The sequence below is a fragment of the Lissotriton vulgaris genome, chromosome 2_1 (assembly GCF_964263255.1).
Source record: "Lissotriton vulgaris chromosome 2_1, aLisVul1.2, whole genome shotgun sequence".
NCBI lineage: Eukaryota > Metazoa > Chordata > Amphibia > Caudata > Salamandridae > Lissotriton > Lissotriton vulgaris.
The window spans coordinates 748,252,621-748,276,824 of NC_141687.1; the positions used below are offsets into that span (position 1 = coordinate 748,252,621).

The following is a 24,204-nucleotide window of genomic DNA, read 5'->3' on the forward strand; positions in this document are numbered from 1 at the left end:
CTTAAGGCAGGATGAGTTTGGTACCTAATGGGCTACCAGATTGACTTCCACCTGATGACCATATCCTGCAAAGTGTGGCATCTGGGCATGCCAGGATGCATCATTCTGCCCACTTCCAATATGGCAGGACCCCTATCCTGGTGTATGGAGCTCCCTAGCCCAACCCCAAAGGTGTCGCTGCTAAGGGGGCTACACGCTCCTGGAAAACCAGTTTAACAACTGGTTTCCTCTCTCCCGTATCAAGTGCCAGCCTGTCAGTGGAGCAGCCCCTCTCATACTGTATCAAGTTGCCCTTGAATGGCGGCTTTCCCTTTGAAGCTCACCTTTTGGGCCAGCACCTGTGTGGCTTCCTGTAGAAGGGCGGGGAACCCCCCCTTCCAGAGCAGGCCCTATTGTATCCTGTTATGACGTCTCCCCAGGAGGGCAGAGAGCTGTCTCCACGAAAGGACCCCCTTACAGATATACCAGGGAGAAGTCTGGCTTTAACATTACTATTTATTTATTTATTCAGTGTTTTCTATAGCGCGAACAAGACCCACAAATTGGGTGTCAGAGTGCTTTACAAAACAGCCACCTTCAGTGGATATTCAATTCTTTAATGACAAGTATGTATACGTATTCAATAATATTGGCAAATGCTTAACCTTACCCAAACCACACAGACTGGAGAATACAAGAAATCACTAGGTTATAGTAAAAAATGGCAAAACATAATTAAGTATTAGAGTAAGACCACTACTGATATCCTAGCTATCTACAATGGTTATATCATAAATGGCAAAATCGGCCTAGCAGCTTAAACCGCTTTTCCAGACGGCAAATGGTGGGCTGGGAGTCTTGTCTTACTTGTGCCACGCACAATGTGGAACATCCAGTACAGTAATCCCTGGGAGACCCTCTAACTTACATGCCCTGGATACCATTTAATAAGGACTTACAAGTAAGTTAGCTTAATCTATTGGGTAAGAGTCAATTTCACAAATAAGTTTGAGGTTAAGGGAACAGGCATGGAGGTCTGATTAGCAGGCCTAAGTGCGCTCTCAGAGTAAAAAAAACAGCCCCATCAGTTTGAAAACTTGGGGGGGACCATACCAAAAGAGGCATTTCCTTACAGCACTAAACTAGTTTGCAGTGTGTTCCTTCTACTACCATATGTTACAAAACGTTTTAAACACGGATGACTATAAACAAAATTGAAGAAAAATCTTGAAACGCTTTGAATATGGTCTACTGAGCATCATACTCACTTATTTTGCATAAGTGTGCTACTCACTGTCCTACTTGAATACCAAAGTCAATTCAGGGTCCCTAGTCTTTAATTGAAAAGGCGATCGCTTCTTAAGAAATACCTGTAGATCTGCAGCCATAGATATTGAAATGAGCTACCAGATAGAGAATAAAATCTACATCTCTCGTACCTTTTAGAACTATTAGAACGCAAGGCATGTTACAAAAGTTCACAAAAGTTAAACAGAACAATCTTGTATGAATGCAGGAAGCAGGGTCTTTGTGGGAGGAAAAAATCCCAAAAACGAATTAAAAAAATGAAAATGAAAAACCCTTACGAAACCTCAAATAAGATAAAAGAACATTAGAAAAATATGTTGGGCAACCTATCAAAAGGCTCCACAATTAACTATTTGTTGCATCAGCACAGTTTCCATTCAAGATGCTTGTGGAAATGCTGAGGTTGAGGAGTTGCTGATGCAGGCTGGGGTAACTCATGGTTAGGGCGCTGGTTTTGTAGTGACAGAGAGGAATCGAAAAGTGGAGAGGATATGCAATTGCAGGGCTCTAAGTTCCAAAGTCACTGCATCTTATTAAAAAGGAGCCATAATCCTGATTGTGGGCAAAATGTAATGCCCATGTCAGATTCATGGCTTAAGCCAGTTTCATTCTGTTTGTGCTCCACACATGGTTGCACTAGCCTCTGCCCACTTGTGTCCAACATAAGTGCAGAATTTCCTACAGGACAGCAGCTACATCTAGAGCCAGCAGATTGAGGTATTAATAATAAAGGACGATGGGACAAGTATTTCATAAAAACCTTGAGTGTCCATCGCAGTTAAGCTAAAGGGTAGGACAGGGACTTTCAACTGCTAATGCCTTCCTCTTGTCCCATTAAAATTCCTCATATTTTCGGGCACAACGGCAACCTCCCCTTTAACCCGAACGGATATATCTATCTATCCATATAGATGTAATAAACTAAAATAAGCCACTAACCTTGGCACCACATCTACCATTTTCAGTTTAATTTAAAACCTGAGCTGGTCAAATTCGTTTTTATATTCAAAAAATGTACCAAGTTCAACAAGGGTACGAACATCTAAGAACACATTAAAGAGGAAAAGTAACATGAGTACTACAATTAGCAAGATCAACACTTACATAGTGCTTGTCTGGGCTGTATCGCTTCTGATAAGTGAAGACAGAGACTTCCCTTATTCGTCCATCCTGCTTTAGCGAGTATGTTTTGGGAGAGAATGAAAGGATAGGCTCGTTGTTGCTATGCGGTCCTGAAGAACGCATCTGTGCAAGGTTATGAATGAAGAAGTTGAACTTAGTGGCCATACTTCCCAAACTTGATTCAATCAATCTATATAAAAAAAACAAAGTTTAGAGCACATGAATTTCTCTAAAAGTTGCTTCCAAATGTAAGAAACAATGAAGAAACAGTTTGGAGGAAATGACACTTGAATCTGCAAGGAAGATTACTATATTCAAGAAACATTGTGCTACATTTCAGGGACTTACCTCTTTGATATCATCCCCTGTGGAATATGACTGCTATTAATCTAGGTAGTGAACCTCATGTGTAATGAAAAGCATTACAGGAGATGTAGTGAGTAAGGTAAATGCTTCAGATAAAACAATTAAATAGCATAAAGCGGAAAATTGGAACTCTTACTAGAGAATTAAATTGCAGATCATAGTAAAAAGTGGCCAGGGGAGCCGGTAAAGAGAAGGTTAACGTAGCTGCTCCTTCCTTAGTTCAATGCATTGACAGGCCCACAGAAATGTGTTACTGATAAGACTAGTTGTAAAAATAAATCAAAGGAAACACTACCACCTAGCTTTAAACTACATATTAACTGTTTCAATAAATACCCACAGGAAAAAATTATGCAATTGTTCTTCAAAACATTTCAAGTTACCCATGTTGTTTAATTACTACTAGGAATGTGCTACTTTTCCTTTACAAGCAGGTGAATTAGAAAGGTGCCTGACCTACATTAGCTTTATCTAACATGTTACTTACCTTCGGTAAAACACTTTCTGAAAGAGACTATCTAACAGCAGATTCCTCACTTTTTGAATATTCCTCAAGTGTCAGACTGGATCCGGAAACTTTTGAGCAGTACCTCTGAAGTGCCGGTAGGTAGCACAATGCTACTCTGCATGGATGTTGTTCCACTCTTGAGAGGACATGTAGGGCCTATATAGGAGCAACTCCTGCAAACTGACGTCAGTTGCTTCAAGGCGTTCAGCACCCCAAGATGCAGAGCCCCAAAATAAAATTGATTTACTCGTTTGCAAATTCCTGCACTTGGGATCATATTAATAGAGCCCAATTCACACAACCGAGAGGATCGGAGTGTCGCTAAATGATCTGTGGTTAGCTAGGCTTTACCAGAAAGAGCGTTACCAAAGGTGAGAAACTTGTTCTTCTGATAGAGACTTCTAATCACAGATTTCTCGCCTTTTGAATAGATACCAGGAAAGTACCCCCGCCATCCTACTCACTCACAAACTGCCCTATCCGCTAAACCAGACTATACAGACAGCAGTCTTTTGTGAACATGTGATCTAATGCCTTTCCCAGACTTTGCAATGTTCAAACCATCCACATTGCGTACCAGCGTTTTGGTAGCAGCTTTGGCTCATGTGGAATGAGCCTGCAGACCTTCTGGAGACTGTTTTTTAATCAATCCATAGCAGATCCTAATATAAAGTACAATCTATCTGGAAATGGTCAGATTTTGTACTGGCTTTCCTTTCTTTTTTTCCAGAGAACCCAATGAACAGCTGATCGTCCACCCAATGGGAGCTCTCAGAGTCTGAATCATCGAGCCTTTCATTCTCCTAGAATTGGTAGGAGGGTCAGAGTATGTTGGCAGGCTGATAGACTCCTGATGTGAAAGAGTGTGGCAAATTTTGCAGAGAAAACCACCTTAATATGTAGCATTAGCTTGTCGGGGAAGAAGGTGGTAAAGGTTAGTGCCTAAAGTTCTCTCGTGAGGTGTGCCAACATGATTGCTAAGAGAACACGGTCTTCAGGCTTAGAAGCCTCAGAGGTCAACTGTGTCTCAGTTGAAATGGGGTGCATAGTAGATAAGTGAAAACCAAATTCAAATCCCACTGGAGCATCACAAAAGGTTACTTATCTTCGGTAACACCTTACCTGGTGGAGACTTCTAGCCGCAGATTCCTTACATTATAATTATCCCTAGGCATGAGACTGGATCCAGAAATTTTTCTAGAGCATTACACCTGTGCACCAGTAGGCGGGCATCATTCCGCTCTGCGTGGCAGCATTATAAGTGAGGTGCGCAGTGCCTATATAAGCAGCACCTCAGTCCAATAATGTCAGTTACTATTCACAACTTTCAATGGCAAAAGCGCTGAGCCACGAAGAACACTGACCACTAATGTGGAAAACTGGGGCCCTGAAAGGGCAATGCCCTGTCCATAGAAAACCGTTTGCAGAGCAGGGAGGATGTGTGTGTCTGCAAGGAATGTGTGGCTAGATATAGTCTCTACCAGATAAGGCGCTACTGAAGGTAAGTAACTTGTTCATTTGATAGAGACTTCTAGCTGCAGATTCCTTACCTTAGAATAGATATCCTAGCAATAACTCACCGGATGTGAGTCCAGTGGACCAATTGCACACGAGGTAGTCTTGCAGCAGGACCGAGACCGAACATGAAAAGTTCCCATTCCTACAGACCTGACTGTCCAGGCAGTAGTGTTTGTTAAACGTGTGCAGGGAAGCCCACGTTACTGCCTGGGAGATGTACATGACTAGAACTCCCTGAGCTAATGACCCATCTGGACATCAGGCCTCTTTTGTACATCCTGTCCTTTCTTCAATATCACATAACCCACGAAGAGTAGGTCATCCACCTGGAACTCTTGTGTGCTTTCAAGGTAGAACAGCAACGTTCTTTTTGGGTCCAGATGGTGGAGTCGCACCTTTTCTTTAGATGAATAAGGAGGAGCAAAAAAGGTAGTCAAGGTGTTAGATTGACCTACATAAAAAGGGTGACCATGTTTGGTAGAAAGGAGTCCCTTGTGCACCACTTTGTCAGGATAGTTTGAGAAGTAAGGCGGGTAAGATAAGGCCTACAGCTCAATTACTCTGTGGGCCGATGAATTCACCACAGGGAAGGCTTTTTTCAAGGTGAGAAGCCCGAGGCGACAATTGTGCAAACCTTGAAGGAAGCACATATCAAAAAACTAAAAACTAAATAAAGGTCCCACTGAGGCATAATGAATGGTGAAGGAGGGAATAGATGAGTAAGGCTTTTAAAGAACCTATGCACAATAGAGGACTTGAACATAGTGGGTTGATCAGGCACCCGCAAGAAGGCCGAAATGCCAGATCAATAGCAATTAATAGTGCTCAGAGCATAGCCTTGCTTGGCGAGAGAAAGACCGAAAAGCAGAATTTAATATTTAGAGGCAGAAATAGAATCAACTGATTTTTCTGCACACCATGCCACCCATTGTTTCCAACAGCAGGCGTACACAGTCTTGGTGGAGGGACACCAGCCTGTCAAGATGACATCGCAGACTTCTGCAGGAAGGTAAAAAGCTGCTGTAGGAAGCTGGCTCTGAATATACTATACCAAAGTAAGGTATAGTGTGCACGGAGTCCAGTAGACTACCAGAGGTATAGCAGAGGCTAAATTAGTGAATTACTAACAGCTTCATTTGTGATGGTATGTCCAGCAGTTAGGCTTATCAGAGGTGTATTTATTGTATTCACTCAGGAAAGGAATGATGACACACACCCTAAAACTGAATCAGACCAATTAGGTAAGTATAAAAAAAGCTTTACTTATGTTTTATTTCTAGACCCAAGCAGAACTTGGTACAGGTAGGTAAAATATACTTTCAAATGCAAGTCTGTACAGAGAAATGCAAATGTAGATGAAATTGGTATTGGTGCAGGTTTGTATTTGCTTTCAAAACAGTACATAATAGTTTGACATTACATTGGATTACTTTTGTGTTCCTTTTTAGTTACATCTACTACTTAGGGTGATATGCCTAGGTATCACACTGTGGGTTCTACAACACAGAGGTTTGTAAGGCAACTTACTTTTCAAAGACCAGTTACTTTTGTTTCATACAAAAAGCAGGTTGAGAGAGAACATTTCCAGAGGAAAAACCACAACATGTGTTCCTATGGAGAAAAAGAATGTTATCAGTTTGCAGGCTGTGTTTGGGGTTACAACCAAGGTTCCCCAAGGTTCAAGGAGGCACTAGAGCTGAACAACCAGCAGCACCAAGGCTGCCAGGTGATGAGTGCAGTGGCCCAATGCCTTCCAATGGGGTTAGGGGGCCTTCTGCTGGGGGCTGCTCACGAGAAGGCCACTAGGTTGTAGGAGAAAAGATCCTGGGCTTATGATCAGCACTGCAGGTGACAGCAATCAGTACACAGAAGCAGCAGGATGCAAGGTGTCAAGGATGTCGGGACTCGGGAACCCTGTTTCCGTTTTTTAATTTATACATTTATACATTCTTTGATATTTTCTTGCATGCATTTTGCAAAACATAATGGTAAGGGCTCTCAACGTTCCTGAATTATCCCCTCTGCCCCTCCCCGCTCTTGATCCAAATCAAAATTGAAGCCTATTTTCGGAAGACAATCAAGAAAAAGAAGAGAAAATGAAAATTTGGGAAAAAACATACATCATGATTTACACCCTTAATTAACAGTAAGAAACAGAAATATGACAGGGGTCGAGCTCACATCCTGCTTATCCCGAAATGGGTTTGATAACTCCATCAATCTCATTGATCCACAGCCTAATAGGGGCCCAGATTTCAGAGCCTCTTTTCCGGGCTCTATGTCGCCTTCGTTCATAAACTTCTATCTCCTATTGGTATAACGCTAGGAGTCTGCCCAACCATTGATGCCCAGATGGTGGCTCAGGGTCTAGCCAGAATGAAGCCAGGCAGAGTTTTAGTACAATCATAGCAGTGAATAAGAAAATCTGGGTCGGCCTAGGCACCTAAAAATCACTCACACCTAAGACTATCAAACTGGGGTCAGATCAATAGCGAATTCAACTGTACTCCCAGACGTTTAGCAACATACACTTTAAGAATATTATGTTTGGGACAGGTTGCGAACATATGGACGATATCAGCAGCAAGGTTCCCACATCGCGGACAGCGAAGACCAGAAGCCCCCACCCCCCACTTGGATATCCGAGCCAGAGAAGGTTTAAAAACACTGTACCTGATTGGCCGCAATGAATGCTGTTTGAGCCAAGTGGAGCGAGACTTCATACTCTCCAGTCCCAGTTGTAAAAGCTTCTGCCAGTGGTCCATATGTTTCGTGAGATCATCCACCATTTCCTTATTTAACAATTTATATACAGTAGCCAGTGTAGGTCTCAGCAATATATCTATCAGAGTGACCCTAGAGAACCGGTCATTCCCCCTGACTTTTTGACCAAGATGTCTCTTACTTACAAGTACTTAAAAAATTATTTGTTCCCCATCCCATATTGATCCTTGATTGCATGGAAAGGAAGTATCCCCCCACACCCCCTCTACAACGAAGTCCCCGATTTTCCTCAATCCACTCTCATCCCATTATTTCATGTATCCATCATAAAGGATGGCTGAGAGTAAGTCATTGTTATATATGGGAGTGTATCTGTGAATCCGGCCCAGTCCAAACATCTTCCGAACAGCTGTCCATACATTAAATGCGCAATCAAGATCTTGAATACAACCCTCTAAAATAAGCAAAATCAATATGGCGCATGAGACATCCTCTAGATTCTGTTCCTAATATTAGTTCATATATTGAGACAGAAGGCTCTTCCTCTAGATCAGCTCTTTCCCCTGTTACTAGGCCTGCCATCTGCTGCAGCAATGCTGGCCAATAATATAATTGAAAGTTAGGAATGGCCCATCCTCCCCGATCTTTTGGGAGGCTCAAAATGTTGAGCTCTCCAGGGGCGTTGGCCAGCCCATAAAAACCTAGAAATCAGCTGGTTTAAGGCTTTGAACCACAAAGTATCAACCTCTAAGGGAATGGCTTTGAAAAAGTCTAAAATCTTTGGTACGAAGATCATTTTGATAGCATTGCTTCTCCCCATCAATGTAAGTTTCAAAATATTCAGTTTAGCTAAGTCACTTTTGAATTTTGGAGCACTGGGTCTGGATTTAGCTCAGTGGTTTTCTCTAAGTTCGACGTGATCTCCGCTCAAAGATACCTGGCATTCGGGACTATTTGATCATCATTTAATTGTGCAGTGCCATTCATCACAATTTGCTTCTTGCTTTGATTAAGCTGATACCCTGAGATATGCCCAAAGTTGGCAACTTCTCTTTTGGTAAGGGCATTCCCTGGGTTAGGGGCAGTGATTGTCAAGTCATACGCATAAGCTAGAATCTCGCCCCCATTATGTATAGCCAAAATTCCTTTGTTTCCATCAATCTTCCTAATTAGAGGATCGATATAGAGGGAGAACAACAGGGGGGAGCAGGGCCCTGAGTAATCTTAATTAAATAAAACATACTGCCCATTGCGACAACTCAAGCAACTGTATTCTGATACATGGTCTGTACTTCCCTGATAAAACCACTACCCAAGAATTTCTTCTCCAGAATAGCCCACAAAAAAAGGCCAGAGACCCTATCAAAGGCTTTTGCTATGTCCAGCAAGATCAACGCCCTAGGGTCTCTGGCATTCTTCGAAGAGTCAAATAAAGCAATGGTTATTCAGATATGATACCGTAGTATGACCATGGACAAATCCACGTTGGACAGGGTAAACCAGCCTCTTAATTACTTCAGCCAATCGGCCTGCAATGATTTTACCGTATATCTTAATATCGCTGTTAACCAGCGTGATTGGGCGATATGATCCAAGTTCGTTAATGGGTTTTTCCTTCTTCGGGAACACAACTATGTTCCATGACTCAGGGGCCACCTCCCTCTGACTGTGCACTTAAAAATTCACCCGGTATTGAATCTGTTCACACCGCTTTCCCTGCTGGAGGTTAATCAATTGCCCTCCTTACATCATCATGTGTAATTGGTGCCTCTAAAAACTTCTCCTTGAGGGACAGCCATTCCCCTGGCAGGCCCGTTAGACAGACCTCTATTACTCTGTCCTCACAATAAGTGTTGTCAGTGTATAGGAGCTGGTAAAACCTCTGAAACGAGGAGCACACCGCAGCATGCTGAGGGATTATCCCATCAATTGGGTCCCTAATTTAAGCGATGCCCCCATGAACTATCTTGTCACTGGTGCGTACAGCCAGTAGATGACCCACCCTTTCATTGTTTTCATATATTTTACTATGCTAAGCCATAAATCTCTCAGCAGATTTTTCAGCTGAAATATCAATTATTGGTGATTTCCCAACTAAGACCCTAGATTGCGCTTAATCCATGTCTCCCCCTCCTGCAATTGTCTCAACCAGTTGCGTTTCCGCCGCCGCCAATTCCTTGTATAAATCCTGAAGAAGCTTCTTTTCCTTCTTCTTGGCCGCCCAACCTTACCTAGAGGTCTCCCTCTTATCCCAGCTTAGAGGGCATCCCAGACTACATTAATACTGGTATTACCTTTATTCTCCTCTATGAACCTAGGATTCCAAACGTTCACATGCTGAATAAATCCCTCATCACAGACTAGGGGGTTATAATCAGACATGACCCTTGGATATTTATATATCTTGCAGGACTGTGCTAGTTCCTGGGAGAATGAGAAGTAATCCAGCCTAGCATGTACTTGATGTGGGGCAGAAAAGTAGGTATAGCCTGGGTCCCCTGGTTCCTGCATCGCCCAAACATCTAAAAGCCCATGAAACGCTCATAACTGTGATGAAGATTTAAAAACTTTAGGTCTGCGGCCATGGTATCCTCTTCCCCCTAGATTGTCTTTTTGAGAATTAATATTTATATTTAAAATCTCCATACACTATTCAGGGGAGTGGCCACCCCACTAACGCGACATTCAGCCACTCAAACAGCACCCGGTCATCAAGCACTGAACCATACACGGAACACAAGGTAAACATACAATGATCCGTACAACAATGGGTAATCACCCATCTTCCTATTTTATCTGAGCTAGACCACGGAAATCTGGCTCTCCCTTTTTGTGCCATGACTGCCAACCCCCTTGTTAGCGTCCCCAGTGAAGTGCCAGAGATAAATTGAAAACCTGCCAGCTTCACTATCTCCCGTCTGCTCGCTTCAACATATGTCTCCTGAAGGCATATGTGATCAGCCTTCAGAAATTGGATACCCACATTAATCCTGCGCTTTTTCTGTGGATTATTTAGGCCACAAATATCAATGGAGGCTATTCTTAATTTACCCATTCACCCAAGTGCTCTTTTTCCATCATGCCCATACATTCTATTCATTGTCGCTTTTACCCATATAAGCTCCTTTGGATCAGGCCCCCGCCCCTTCGCTAGGCAAAAAAGGTTCGAAGACCCTTGTAATGCCTCCTGTATCCTGCTGTTGCCCCCTGCCCATTTACCTCTAAACTTAATCAAAAAAGAAAAACATAAAAAAATCTAAACGGAAATCATAAACACAAGGAATCGGAGGAGACACATTTCCTCCCAATTAGACCTTGCCTCAAGGAGACCTAAGCACTACAATTTCTCTTTTAATTTTTTTTTTTTTTTAGAGTTTTATATAGCGTGAACTAGACCCAAAGATATCAGGTGTCAGAGCACTTTACATGAGCACCAGTTTAGTTACAGATGCACACATTCATGTTTATTTTTGTCAGGTATGGGGAGATTAAGTGATTTGCCCACAATCCTAGGGTGTTGAGCGTCGTTGCAGAGACTCAAACCCAGTACCCCAGCTTTGAGGTTGACCGCTATAGCCGTAAGCCAGCATCCTCTCCCCATCCTATCCCTTTTTTTAATGCAGGGATGACAAAACAACTCTGCAACGACTGGGTGTGAGGTAGAGAATGGCAGCTACGATTTATGTACTACTGGAATTCGCTAAGAAGTTCTTAACCATTATGTTGACATGTTTGCTGCCATGGAAATAGAGTACGTCATCTCTTTTTTCCCGTTTTGGTTGAACTTAGGAGGCTCTGCAGCTTGCCACTTTCTAGAGTTGCTAATGACAGAACCTACACATTGCTACAAGTGTTACAATTTAGCCTATTCCAGCCACGAAGCTATAAAAAAAGCTTGGGCGGCCAAATTAGTTGTTTTTAATGCATACTAAATTAATAAACAATTGCTGTTCTGCTCATCTTCAAATTATACAAACAGCGCCACCATGTGGCAGCTGTCATAAGCACCGGTGTGTACAATTAAGTGCAGGTGCTGAACACCGGAAACCAGGGGTCAACTTAAGCACTGAAAATGCTGTATGTCTAAAAACAGTGTGTGTGAAACAAAGAGAGGACATGAACTCATCGCACACACTGGCTTTTCCCACTGTCAGATTGAGTCATACAAGGAGCAGTTTCTAAATATTTTTCTCCTTTCTCAATGTACGCTGAGGTCATATATATTCCAATATTGCCATATTCACCATAAACAAACTGTCCTGCCATTAATGCACACGTTACTTACCTTCGGTAACGATATATCTGTAAGAAACAGTAGTTAGTATTAGATTCCTTACCTTAGAATATCCTGAGGCGTCAGACGGGATCCGGAAACTTTTGCGTAGCAGTACCCTTGCGCGTCGGTAGGCGTTGTCTGCGGCTCCGTGTCATTGGCGACGGGATGACGTCGCCGGAGTACTTAGACGCCACCCTCGCGCGCTGATGTCAGTTCTTATACACAGCTTTTCCACGCCAGAAACGCAGAGCCATGATAAAAACCAACACTGGTGCCATGAAACCAGGGCCCTGAAAGGGGATGACCTTAACCCTGGATATCGGTTCGCAGAAAGGGGAGGATGGGTGAGGCGGTAAGGAATCTAATACTAACTACTATTTCTTACAGATATATCGTTAGCGAATGTAAGTAAATTGTTAGTATTAGATTGCTTACCTTAGAATAGATACCCCAGCAATACCAACCCCGGAGGTGGGTCTGCGAACCAATAATCACACCAGAAAGTCCTGGACGACGGAACGGCCAAAGAAGCCATCCCTCCGGACTTGGCTGTCCAGGCAGTAGTGTCTTGCGAACGTGTGCAGCGAGGCCCACGTACCTGCCTGACAGATGTCCTGCAAGGGGACTCCCTGGCCCAGGGCAGTAGTAGCCGCCGTGGCCCAAGTGGAATGGGCCCTCAGCCCAACAGGACGCTCCTTCTTAGCCAAAGAGTAGCATGCCTTGATGCACATCACGACTCACCGAGAGATGGTCCGTTTGTGCACCACCTGTCCCTTCTTAGCGCCCACGTAACCAAAGAAAAGTTGGTCATCCACCCGGAACTGGCGCGTGCAATCCAGATAGTATGAGAGCGCACGTTTTGGGTCCAGATGGTGGAGCCACTCTTCCTCTTTAGAGGGATGCGGAGGGGGAAAGTAGGTGGGCAAGGTGATGGACTGTCTTATGTGGAAGGCTGTGACTACCTTGGGCAGGAAAGAGGGTCTTGTCCGCAACACAACCTTGTCCGGATGGACAGAAGGGAAAGGAGGCTTGGAAGAAAGAGCCTGGAGCTCACTCACTCTCCTGGCAGAGTTGATGGCAACCAGGAAAGCAGTCTTAAGGGTAAGAAGACAGAGAGGACAGTTATGAAGCGGCTCAAAAGGAGCGCACATCAAGTAAGTCAGAACCAGGTTCAAGTCCCACTGGGGCATCACGAAAGGAACAGGGGGGAACATATGAGTGATGCCCTTCAAGATCCTATTTACAATCGGGGATTTGAACAAAGAAGGCTGATCAGGTAGCCTTAGGCGGAAAGGGCAGAAAGTTAGCCCTTGATAGTGCCAAGAGCAGAGCCCTGCTGGGAAAGAGAAAGAAGGAAGAGGAGAACCTCAGAAAGGGGGGCAGAGAGTGGATCCACAGCCTTTGCTGTGCACCATGCCACAAATCTGTTCCACCTGCATACGTACACCAACTTTTATGGAGGGACGCCTGGCTGCCAGAATCACATTACAAACTGTCGCCGCTCAATCTCCAAGCATGGAGGTGGAGACTGGACAGGTTCGGGTGGAGGACCGTCCCCTGCTGCAGCGACAGAAGGTCCTCTTGAAGAGGCAGACGAATCGGGGGATCGACAGACATGCTGAGTAGGTCGGGATACCAGTATCTTGGTGCCCAGTCCAGAGTCACAAGGATAACTTGGACCCGGTCGCGTCTGATCTTCTTCAGCACTCTGGGCAGAAGTGGTATAGGTGGAAAGGCGTACAACAGACCGAAGCTCCACTCGCGACGAAAAGCGTCTCCGAGCTAATGCCACGGTGGAAATTCCAACGCGCAGAACTGATGACATTGCGCGTTCTCTTCTGTGGCGAATAGATCTAACCAAGGCGCTCCCCACTGCTGAAAGAGGCCTTGCACCACGTCAGAGTTCAGACGCCATTCGTGATCCAACATGCACCGAAGGCTGAGTTAGTCCGCCCTGGGGTTCAGGGAACCTGCCAGGTATTGAACCACCAGGGTCACGCCCTGATGTTCCAGACACTGCCAGAGGCACAGATCCTCCTGGCATAGGGTCCACGACCCCACCCCGCCCTGTTTGTTGCAGTACCACATGGCGGTGGTGTTGTCCGTGAACACCTGCACGACACTCCTCCGGACAGAAGGGAGGAATGCCTTCAGTGCAAGCCGGATCGCCCGCAGCTCCAGAAGGTTGATGTGGAGCCGGGACTCCGCGGGAACCAAAGGCCTCTGATCTCCGCCTCTCCCATGTGGCCCCCCAGCCCCAGAGGGATGCGTCCGTCACAACTACGTGCTCCGGTTGGGGTAGGGAGAGGGATCTGCCACTGACTCAATCGCGGTCCGTGAGCCACCACTGCAACTGTCTTGCAGAGCCCTCCGAGATCAAGACATGGTCGGACAAGTTGCCCTGATGCTGGGCCCACTGAAACTTCAGGTCCCACTGCAGTGCCCGCATCCCCCACCTGGCATGATGCACCAGAAGGATGCAGGAGGCCATCAGCCACAGAAGCCGCAGCGTCAACCTGACTGAGACTTGGGATAACGGCTGAAAGATCGGAATCAGAGCCTGAATATCCCAAACCCGCTGTTCGGGAGGATAAACCCGAAACTGCGCCGAGTCTAGAACCGCTCCGATGAAGAGGAGCTTCTGGGAGGGACACAGGTGTGACTTCGGCACATTGATGGAGAACGCCAGCTGGTCGGCGGTAGTCTGGAGGTGGCTGACGACTGTCTGGGGCGAGCCCGCCTTCAACAACCAGTCGTCGAGGTAGGGGAAGACTGAAACCCCTAACCTGCGCAGATGAGCTGCGACCACCGCCATCACTTTCGCGAACACCCATGGGGCGCTGGTAAGGCCGAAGGGGAGCACGGTAAACTGAAAGTGCTCATGGCCTATCGTGAACCGCATGTAATGCTGGAGGGCCAGCAGGACGGGGATGTGAAAATAAGCGTCCTGCAAGTCCAACGCTACCATACAGTCTCCCGGGTCCAGGGCAGCTAAGACCTGAGCCAAAGTCAGCATCTTGAACTTCTCCTAACGGAGGAAGCCGTTGACGTTCCGCAGGTCCAAGATGGGGCCTAGGCACCCTTTGCCCTTCTTGGGAACCAGAAAGTAGTGGGAGTAACAACCACACCCTACTTCTGGCCCAGGAACGCGCTCGATGGCCCCCTTGGCCAAGAGGGCCATAACTTCCTCTTGTAGAAGTTTCAAGTGATCCCCAACACGCGCTTGTACTGCGGTGGCATGGCTGGAGGGGTCGCCTCGAAGGGGAGGGAGTAGCCCCTTCAGACGATTTGCAGCACCCACCTGTCCGATGTGACAGTGCGCCAGTGGAGGTGGTGATGGCGAACCCTGCCACCCACTGGCGTCACATGGGCCTGAAAGCTCGGACTAGGAGGATTTTGAGGCGGATACTGCAGGGGTAGGTGTGGACTGACCTCGCCGTTGTCCCCGACCGCCACCACAGCGGTTTCCACGTCCGCCACCGTGCTGGATGGCGGTCTGTGGCCCGTGGCTGGCAGGACGTGTGGAGGCGCCCCTTCCTTCCCCACGAAAGGAGCGAAAGGCAGCCGGTTGCTGGCGTGGGGCCGAGAGGCCCAAGGACTTAGTCGTAGCCCTGGAGTCCTTAAAGCGCTCAAGCGCATGGTCTGCCATGTCGCCAATGAAGCAACGGCCATCAAACGGCATGTCCATAAGGGTGTTTTGGACATCTGCCGAAAAGTTGGCGGACCTCAACCAGGCGTGGCGACAAATCGCCACCGTCGTTGCCATCGCTCTGCCCAGTGAGTCCGTTGTTTCCAGCCTACACCGGATGGAATACCGTGCCGCATCTCGACCCTCAGCAAGGGCTTGGGCTTCTTTAGTCCGGGCCCCCTCTGGACATTGTGGCAACACGTCCGCGACCGTGTCCCACAGAGAGTGGGTGTAACGGCCCAAGAGGCAAGCGGTGTTGACTGACCGCAATCCCAAACTCTGGGAGGAGAATACGTTTTTCCAGTTTTGCTCATACCTCTTGGATTCACGATCGGGGGGAGCCGTCGGGAATGCGGTCTGGGAGTTAGAGGCCTGGATGACCAGGCTCTCAGGGGTGGGGTGCGTGGACAGGAAGCAAGGGTTCCCGGGAGCCAGGCGGTGGCGCCTGGCCATGTTCCTATCTACAGGCGGACCTGTAGCGGGCTTGGACCAAGTGCGCAGAAGAACGTCAGACAAGGCCTCATTACAAGGCAGCAGAGGCTCGGCTAAGCTTGCCTGCGGTTTAAAAACCTCAGTGAGGAGGTTAGTCCTCACGGCTGCAACGAGGAGCTCAAGGCCCAAGGCCTTGGTAGCCCGCGTGAGCACCACACTATAGGCAGCCCCCTCCTCCGTAGTCACGGTAGGAGGGGAGACAAAACCAGTGTTGGGCGAAGTGTCCAGACCACTGGCCTTCCCAAGCTCACCTGTCCAGTCATGAGAAGACAGGGTCCTTGGACCCCTCCCAATCCTCCTCGCCACCCATCACCTGGTACTCAGGTTCAAAGGATGGGGCCAGGTCATAGAAATAGAAATCTCCAAGCGGCGTTGAATACGGCGCCAGACTCTAATCGAGGGTAGGACCAGGGACGACGTCGTCCTGGGACGGCGCCGGGGGCGACACCCTAGGGGCCCACGCCGCTGAGGTTGTGAGGTCGGCCGACGACGAGCCGGATCGGGAGCCGGATCCGGCGGGGCCCTGCGGCGTCGGGATCGAAGTCGCCGGGGCCCGAAGCACCCGGCGGCGCCGGGGCCCGAAGCACCCGACGGCGCCGGGGGCCCGAAGCACCCGACGGCACCGGGGGCCAAAGCACCCGGCCCGCTTAGGGACCCAGTCGGGGCCGCTTGGCCCGAAGGCGCGCGGAACCCGACGGAGGAGTGAGCGGCCTCATGGCCATGAGGAAGGTCTCGATCTCCTCCGGCATCGCGTTCTGCCAAGGGACCGGCGGGTATGGAGCATGCCGCGACTCCTGCGGCTCCGGCGGAGCCGCGGGGCAGTGTCGCCCGAACCCCCGGCTGTGTCGCGCAAGCGTCGGGGGGAGTCAGAAGAGCGATGTCGCCTCTTCGACTTCTTGTGCCTCTTACCTGAGGACTTCGAGCCCGAAGACCGATGACGACTCCCGGAACTGTGGTGACTCCGGCCCCGCGACCGGTTCCTCGACCTCCTTCCGGACCTTCAGATTCATATTTTCCATACAGATTTAAAGCCAACTGTTAATTAATTGACATTAGAATTCGCCCCTCTTTATTTGTCAGTTATCACATTTTCCCTACAAAGGTGGCAGAGCATTTTGTAAGTTCCTGTTGTGGCCAATACTACTCTTTTCTATGACAAATATCTTTACAGGCTAATTGTCTTAAGAGAGAAATACGAAGTAGACATAGAATTAAATAGTTATGACTACATTTGTTAATCTGACAGCAGGGGTCGGTGCAGGTAAGCGCGGTGAGGGGAGGCGGGCGGTGTCAATAGATGACAGAATAGGATTTATTTATTAATTTAATTTTTGGTATTCCATGGTCTGTTGACTTCGCCCACTCTCGCCAACCCCACTACACTTACCTGCACCAACCCTGCTGTAATATGACATATTAGGAATTCAACATGCCCCAGGGCCAGGACCCCTGATTTTCCTGGGACACAAATGTTCAGGTATAACTCCAAAGATCTACTCCTCCTCAACTGGCCTGAGGCAAATTGCTGCAAGTTCATTCCGGACAACGGACAAGCCGCCTGTTCATGCAGCTTTACCCTTTCTTATACACATAGGCCCAAGGCTTCTCAGCCTGTCCAGAGACCTGAAAGTGACAAGCATTTTAATTACAAAGAACACTACTTTGCGCGGCGGACTCACAAACGTTAGATCGCTAGCCAAACACAAATATGAAATCTCCCACCTCATCTCTGACAATGAACTGGATTTACTGTGTTTAACTGAAGCCTGGGCAGATACAGCCTCTTACCCTGACTTTGTGACCGCTACTCCGGCCGGTTATCGGGCTCTAAGGATTGATAGGCCACTAAAACGAGGAGGCGGGGTTGCAATTATTCTGAGGGAACACTTCCCGGTCAGATTTTACTCCGCCTCTACGCCCTTTTACGAGGCCTTACACTTTATAGTTGAGCTTAGCTCAAATCAAACTTTTAGGGGTATTTTACTATACAGACCGTCTGGCTTTAGGAGTAATTTCACATCTAACTTAGACAGCCTCCTAGAGCTTACTTGGCAAAATGATGATTTTACCATTTTGGGAGATTTTAATTTTTATCTTGAAGATAGGGACAATATAGAGACAGACTATGGAAACGCTGGGAGCGGTGGGTCTCAGATAAATGGTCCAGACCCCTACCCATGAGGCTTGACACATGTTAGATGGCATCTTTACGTCAGTTCATCGCCTTATCTCCACTGAGATCCTGCCCCTAAATTGATCCGATCACTCGTTTGTCAAATTTACTCTCCCAATCACTTCTTTCGGAACTAATGGGACTTCTAATGACCAAAAGAAACTGGGGTTCAATGGATAGAAAAACCCTCCGCACTCAGCTTGAGGCTTCCCGTCCGCAGCTAAATGGCTCCCCCGATTCCACAGCCCTTAAATATTCCAAATGGCTAAATGATGCGTTTAAAGCCTCCGTACCTATTAAAAAAATAACAGGCAATAGGCAAAACCCTTCAGCCCCTTGGTTCTCCGACGATCTTTGGAAAGAAAAACAGAAATGTCGACAATTAGAAAGACGTTGGCATGCTAACTATTGCCCCATCGAGAAAATAATTTATAAAACAGCCCTATTACAGTACAAAAGCCTATTGATAGCAAGAAAAACAGATTTTTTAACCAAACAAATTGAAGATGCCAAAAACTCATCTAAAGAACTCTTTGCAGTGGTGAACAAACTAGTCACTACCAAGACCCTAGGGATTAAAAGTAACCAAAAGCTATGTAACAACTTATAATACAGGGGGAACCCAAGTAACCACACAGCATCTGGGTAATAATACAGAGAATAATGAAAATGATGCCTAGGGAAAAATAGTGCAAGCAATTGAAGGATAAAGATACAACTAATTATCTCTTCCTATTTGAGTTTACTCTCTTCCGAAAAAATCTATATTTATTTAGGCCTCTTCAAACAATGGCAAACCAGAAAGAATTAAGATGTATTCTTTATTTATTTCACCATCTTCTGCAAAAATGAATGTACATAGTTTTTTTTACTGTTTTTCAAACTCACACACATATATATATATATATACACACACAACTCATACATATATACATATATATATATACAATATACAAACAAAACAATATAACTTTACACGTAATACATATCTATTTTTGAACCTTTAAGAGTCTTCGCTCTTATTTTTACAACAAAAGGATGCTTACCAACCATGTATAACCAAAGACATTCCTTACAAAAAGGTCGCCACTAAGAAATAGGAGCATAGGAGGTATATTCATTAGCCTCTATTATTTTTGTACTCCGTTTAGATTTAATTGACATATTCAAAAATTTTTAATGGTGCCTTCAAAAAGTGTCGACGCGTTTCAGCCCTTCTAATTTCCAGGCCTCATCAGGACTAGGGCGTTCAAGGTTGCGCCATCTTCTTATTCAATCCTTTGGCTCTTCAAACTCCAAGTATGTCTTTATTTTGAAGCTTCCACAATTCAGTACTGCCCGTGCAGAACAATGTGACTGCCTCTCTTCCTAGTTTTCTCAATATGTGGCTCAATCGTAAATCACCGTATTTCTCTTCAACGAGTTGTAACTCCGCGTCTACCCTACAACATTGCAGCTGCCTTTAGAACAAAAGTGTTGAACATTTTTAAAAATGTCAAAGATCTAACCCATTCCCCTCCTAGTAAACCCTATACTAGAGAACTCAACACCAACCTGCTACTTACGTTTTCTCCTGTCTCTACAGAAACTGTAATTCGCCTGGAAAGACACACGAGTCCCCCTGTAAAAAGGATAATAGCCTAACTGTAACCAGACTTATTCAGGAAGCAAAATCAGGGTACCCTGCTGACCCTCGTCCACCAACATTTCTTAAAGAAATTGCAGATCTGGTGAGTCCAGGACTAACAGAAATCCTTAATTCAATGTTCATTTATGGCACCTTCCCATCTATTTGGAAGGCCACATCAATTTTACCATTGTTGAAAAAACCCTCGCTGGATGTTTCGGACCCCAATAATTATCGTCCCATTGCCTGGCTACCACTGCCTGCTAAAATAATTGATAAACTCATTAATTCCCAGCTGACCCAATTCATCAATGAGTTCCCTCACAGCTTGGCCTCCGTTGTGAACATAGTACCGACACACCTCTCATTAAAGCCATAGAAGAGATCAGGGCGGTGAAGGATCGGGGAGGCACAGCAGCGCTGATACTCCTCATTCTGTCAGCCACCTTTGATACTGTCGACCACTCTCTCTTGCATAAGCGGCTCGAGAGTTTAGGGGTCGGGGGTACTGCGTTGGCCCTTTTATCCTCCTTTCTCAAAGACAGGAGGCTAACGGTTTAGGTCGACACATTCCATTTTGAATCCTATACTCTTCCATGTGGAGTGCCACAGGGCTCTTCATTGAGTCCTCACTCTTCAATGTGTATGTATCGGAACTGGCTCTGCTAATTCAGAGTTTTGGCTTTAACCTTACATCCTATGCCGACGACACTCAGATTGTGGTAACAGCATACAAAAATGAGACCTTCCCCCCTCCCCCTACCCTGCAATTTTAAAATTGCATGCGTTCCATTAATTGATGGATGAATACACGCTTCCTTAAGCTAAACTCTGGCAAAACAGAGATTCTGATTTTCGGCAATTTGCAACCAAGCTGGGGTAATCTGTGGTGGCCAACAGAGATGGCCCTCTAAACAGAGGTCCTCTAAACAGAGGTGGCCCTCTAAACCTGTGGTAAAGGCCAAGAACCTGGGGGTGTGGCTGGACCACAAACTCTCTCTTACCCAACACACCAATGCAACGGTTTCGGCCGCTCACTTTCTTATTAAAAAGGGGAGGAAAATTCTTCCTTGACACCCTGCAGATACTAGAAAAACCGTAGTCACATCCTTAATTCAGTCAAAATTTGACTACTGTAATGGACTGCTGGTGAACGTGCAGAAGTAATGCTTGAAAAAACTAGTGTACAGAATTCAGCGCATGGCTACTATCTAACATTCCTTGGAATAAATCGGTTACAGCAGAAATTCTAAGACTGCATTGGCTTCTAGTGGAACAACAGATTAAATTCAAGGCACTTTCTCTGGCCTACAAAGCCCTGAGCCAAAAGGGTCCGGTTTTTCTGCAAAATCTTTTTGCCTGGTATGAACCAGCCAGACACCTTCGCTCCTCCAGCACCAAACTTCTGCAGGTGCCGAAAATCCGCACTTTACAATGGGGCGGCCGCAGCTACCACTTTTACACCTCCAAGCTCTGGAACTCCCTTCCGTTCAAACTCAGAAGCGCAAGCTCCCTCACTTCCTTTAGAAAAGACTTGAAAACCTGGCTGTTCCAGAACTAGTTGTCAGTGCAGACTCCCCGCCGTCCCTAGCGCCAAGACACCTCCAGGTATACGCGTGCTTTATAAATTAAAATAACATAACATACTGTAACGCATTAGTTATATAATAGTTGACTGTAAAGTGAGGCGCAGTGGGAACACTTCCTCAAACTTACACACATATTCACAATTCTTTCACATTACCAATGGACTATAATCCTATGGTTTATGAGAAGTCAGTCAAACCGAAATACTAGTCACAGAACAGTTTGTTCAGCTCCCACCAAAATAACTGCATACACCCTAACCTCCTTTTTTGCGGCTTCCGCAGCAAGATCTCTCAAAGCCAAATCTACAGCTTAAATGCATAGTGCTTATGATAGAAAAATACGTTTGTGAACCTTTAAATGCAACGTCTTTGATATATAAGATGATGTGAGTAAAGACATTATCAGTTTTATACAAGAACAGCAGCTTCTCCACAAGCGTTGACCATTTCACTACTAACTGGTGACATACTGCTAACCATGATTACCACGGTGAATATTAGAATCTATACTTCCTGTTGAAGGATCAACATGAAAATGCACATCAGCAGAAACTCCTCAATACTTTATTTCATTTATAAATTACAGGAGTGATGCTATTATATATTATTAATTTCTGCTGTTCTCCAAGACGGCTGCAGCTGTGAACTGCGGATGTTGGAACGGTGTAATTATGTTCTAGTAGGGTAGCCATCCGCTCCCTTTAAAAAATGTACAGGATTCTTAATCGCGCTGCTCATTTGGGTGCGCAGTAGCGAGGATGGCGAAACACAAACAGGCAGGGCACGTTCGTTTACAAAGGAACACCTGCTTAGCATGATAGCAGATGTCAGTCAGCAAGCAGAACACAAGAGGGAAATATCAACCACAGCAAATTGGAATCATTTACACCCGGTGCCATCAAACCTCGTGCACGGAAATGACACAGTACCGGCTCCCAAATGAAAACAAAAGAGCTTCGACCGTTTGCAGCCTCTTTGCGTTCACCAAAAATGCTCGAGCTGGAAATACTGGCAGACCCCTCCCAAGATAGCGAAATTATTGCACCAGGAAGAATATTTCATCCAAACACCTATGTATGTAAAAATTATGAAACAAAATGCTAAGGTTATTTGGGCACATAGGATATACTGCTGATGTGTATGAATTTACTTGAATGGCAAAAGGCAAATTTTTCCCTATAACTGTTCGAAATACCTTTTAGAACATCTGTTCTTAACGTTTATAGGGGTTCAAAGGGCCCTTAAAACGAGTTAAGCGTCTCAAAATAAGTGTCTGAATCCCTCTCATTCCCAGCACCTTCTCATTGAAAGACATTTTTCCCTGTTGTCACATCAATGAGATTTTGGCCCAGCAAAGAATGTTATCGACAGTCAAAGGCTGAAAGAAGTACTGAAGTTGGAGAATTATGGTTACACTTCAGTTCATTTTAATTCCCCCCCTTGGTCAATACGTTCATAAAATCTCAGTTTCAATTCTCATCGACAAAGAAGTTCAGTCATGACTAGGAGCTCAAACATGCTTCTCTTGGACACACTACATTGGTTGCTGCACAACGGAAAAAGTAAATCCTTTTTTTGATTTCTTGTATCTCTCATCCTCCTTTTTACTAGGTTGGAATCCTCCACTATTATACGTGCTATGCTACTGTTGAGTGGGAGAATGAAATTGGCCTTTTTTAAAGTTTACTCAGAATGGTACTGACAACAAGCAGAAGATGTGCTTAAAATCCCACTCCCTCTTATATAGATTTTGGAGGGGGTATGATGTAGCAACTCTGACATTATGAAATATAAGGTACTCTAAGATGCAGGACAGTTAGCTTAGAACTCAAATCTCACCACAAGCAGGTGATGTGTAATGAAGGACAGGGAATTCATCATCTAGTTCCATGTGTGTGTTGCTTCTTCTTTAACTAAGTCGGTGCATGTCTACACCAACCATTATAAAAGCTACAGCTACTTGCAAGAGATTATAGATACACTTCTTTGTCACAGTAGAACATTGTAAGAACATTGAGATTTATTGCTCCGAGAAATCTGCAGGTAAAGTCTTTTTATCTGTCTGAGAGTTTGAAACTGCTCCGAGAATAATGGTAAATTAGTAAATATACTAATAACATTATGCTTTTACTTTGCGTATACAGTACCTAAATCTAGACCAGGGTCCATTCTTGATTTGAAGCAGAGCTATGTCATTACACTTGACTTTAACTAGCCCTTAACATGCTTGGGTATTTCAAAAGCAAATCGCATTTTCTTTATAGTGACACTTTAGTCGCAATTGCCTGAGCATAAGAAACCCACTAATAATTTATATCTTGGTGGGTAGAACCACCACTAACATGGACAAGGAATTCACAAAGGAGCTGTCTTCATGCACTACTTTGTCCTAGTTGTACTCTGAAAAGTTAAAACATTTACTTGTAAACCTTTTCAGACAACTTTTGAATGATGTTATTGAAATTCAATTTAATTCAATTCAATTAATTTATATAGCGCGCTACATACCCAGAGGGTCTCGAGGCGCTTGGAGAAGGGTGGGGAATTACTTGTCGAATATCCAGGTTTTAAGTTGCTTTCTGAATGCTAGGTGTTTCTGAAGGAGGCGAAGGTGAATGGGAAGTGGGTTCCAGGTTTTAGCCGCCAGGTAGGAGAAGGATCTTCCTCCCATGGTGGTTTTGTTGATGCGAGGTACAGCAGCAAGGGCTTGGTTGGAGGAGCGTAGCTGGCGGGAGGGGGTGTAGAAGGAAAGTCGTGTGGTGAAGCATTCGGGTCCAAGTTCGTAAAGTGCTTTGTGTGCGTGGGTTAGGAGGCGGAATGTTATCCTCTTATTG

The 24,204-nt window shown here is 45.6% G+C and overlaps 1 protein-coding gene across 1 annotated transcript in view; it reads right to left on the bottom strand.

Annotated features, from left to right (window-relative positions):
* The window catches only part of PIK3C2A (phosphatidylinositol-4-phosphate 3-kinase catalytic subunit type 2 alpha), a 553,726-nt gene that overhangs the window by 212,987 nt on the left and 316,535 nt on the right, over positions 1–24,204 (bottom strand). The window contains exon 11 of the mRNA XM_086954142.1: positions 2,392–2,599. Within this exon, the coding sequence (XP_086810268.1) occupies positions 2,392–2,599 (208 nt within the window). The remainder of the gene's footprint in view (positions 1–2,391; positions 2,600–24,204) is intronic.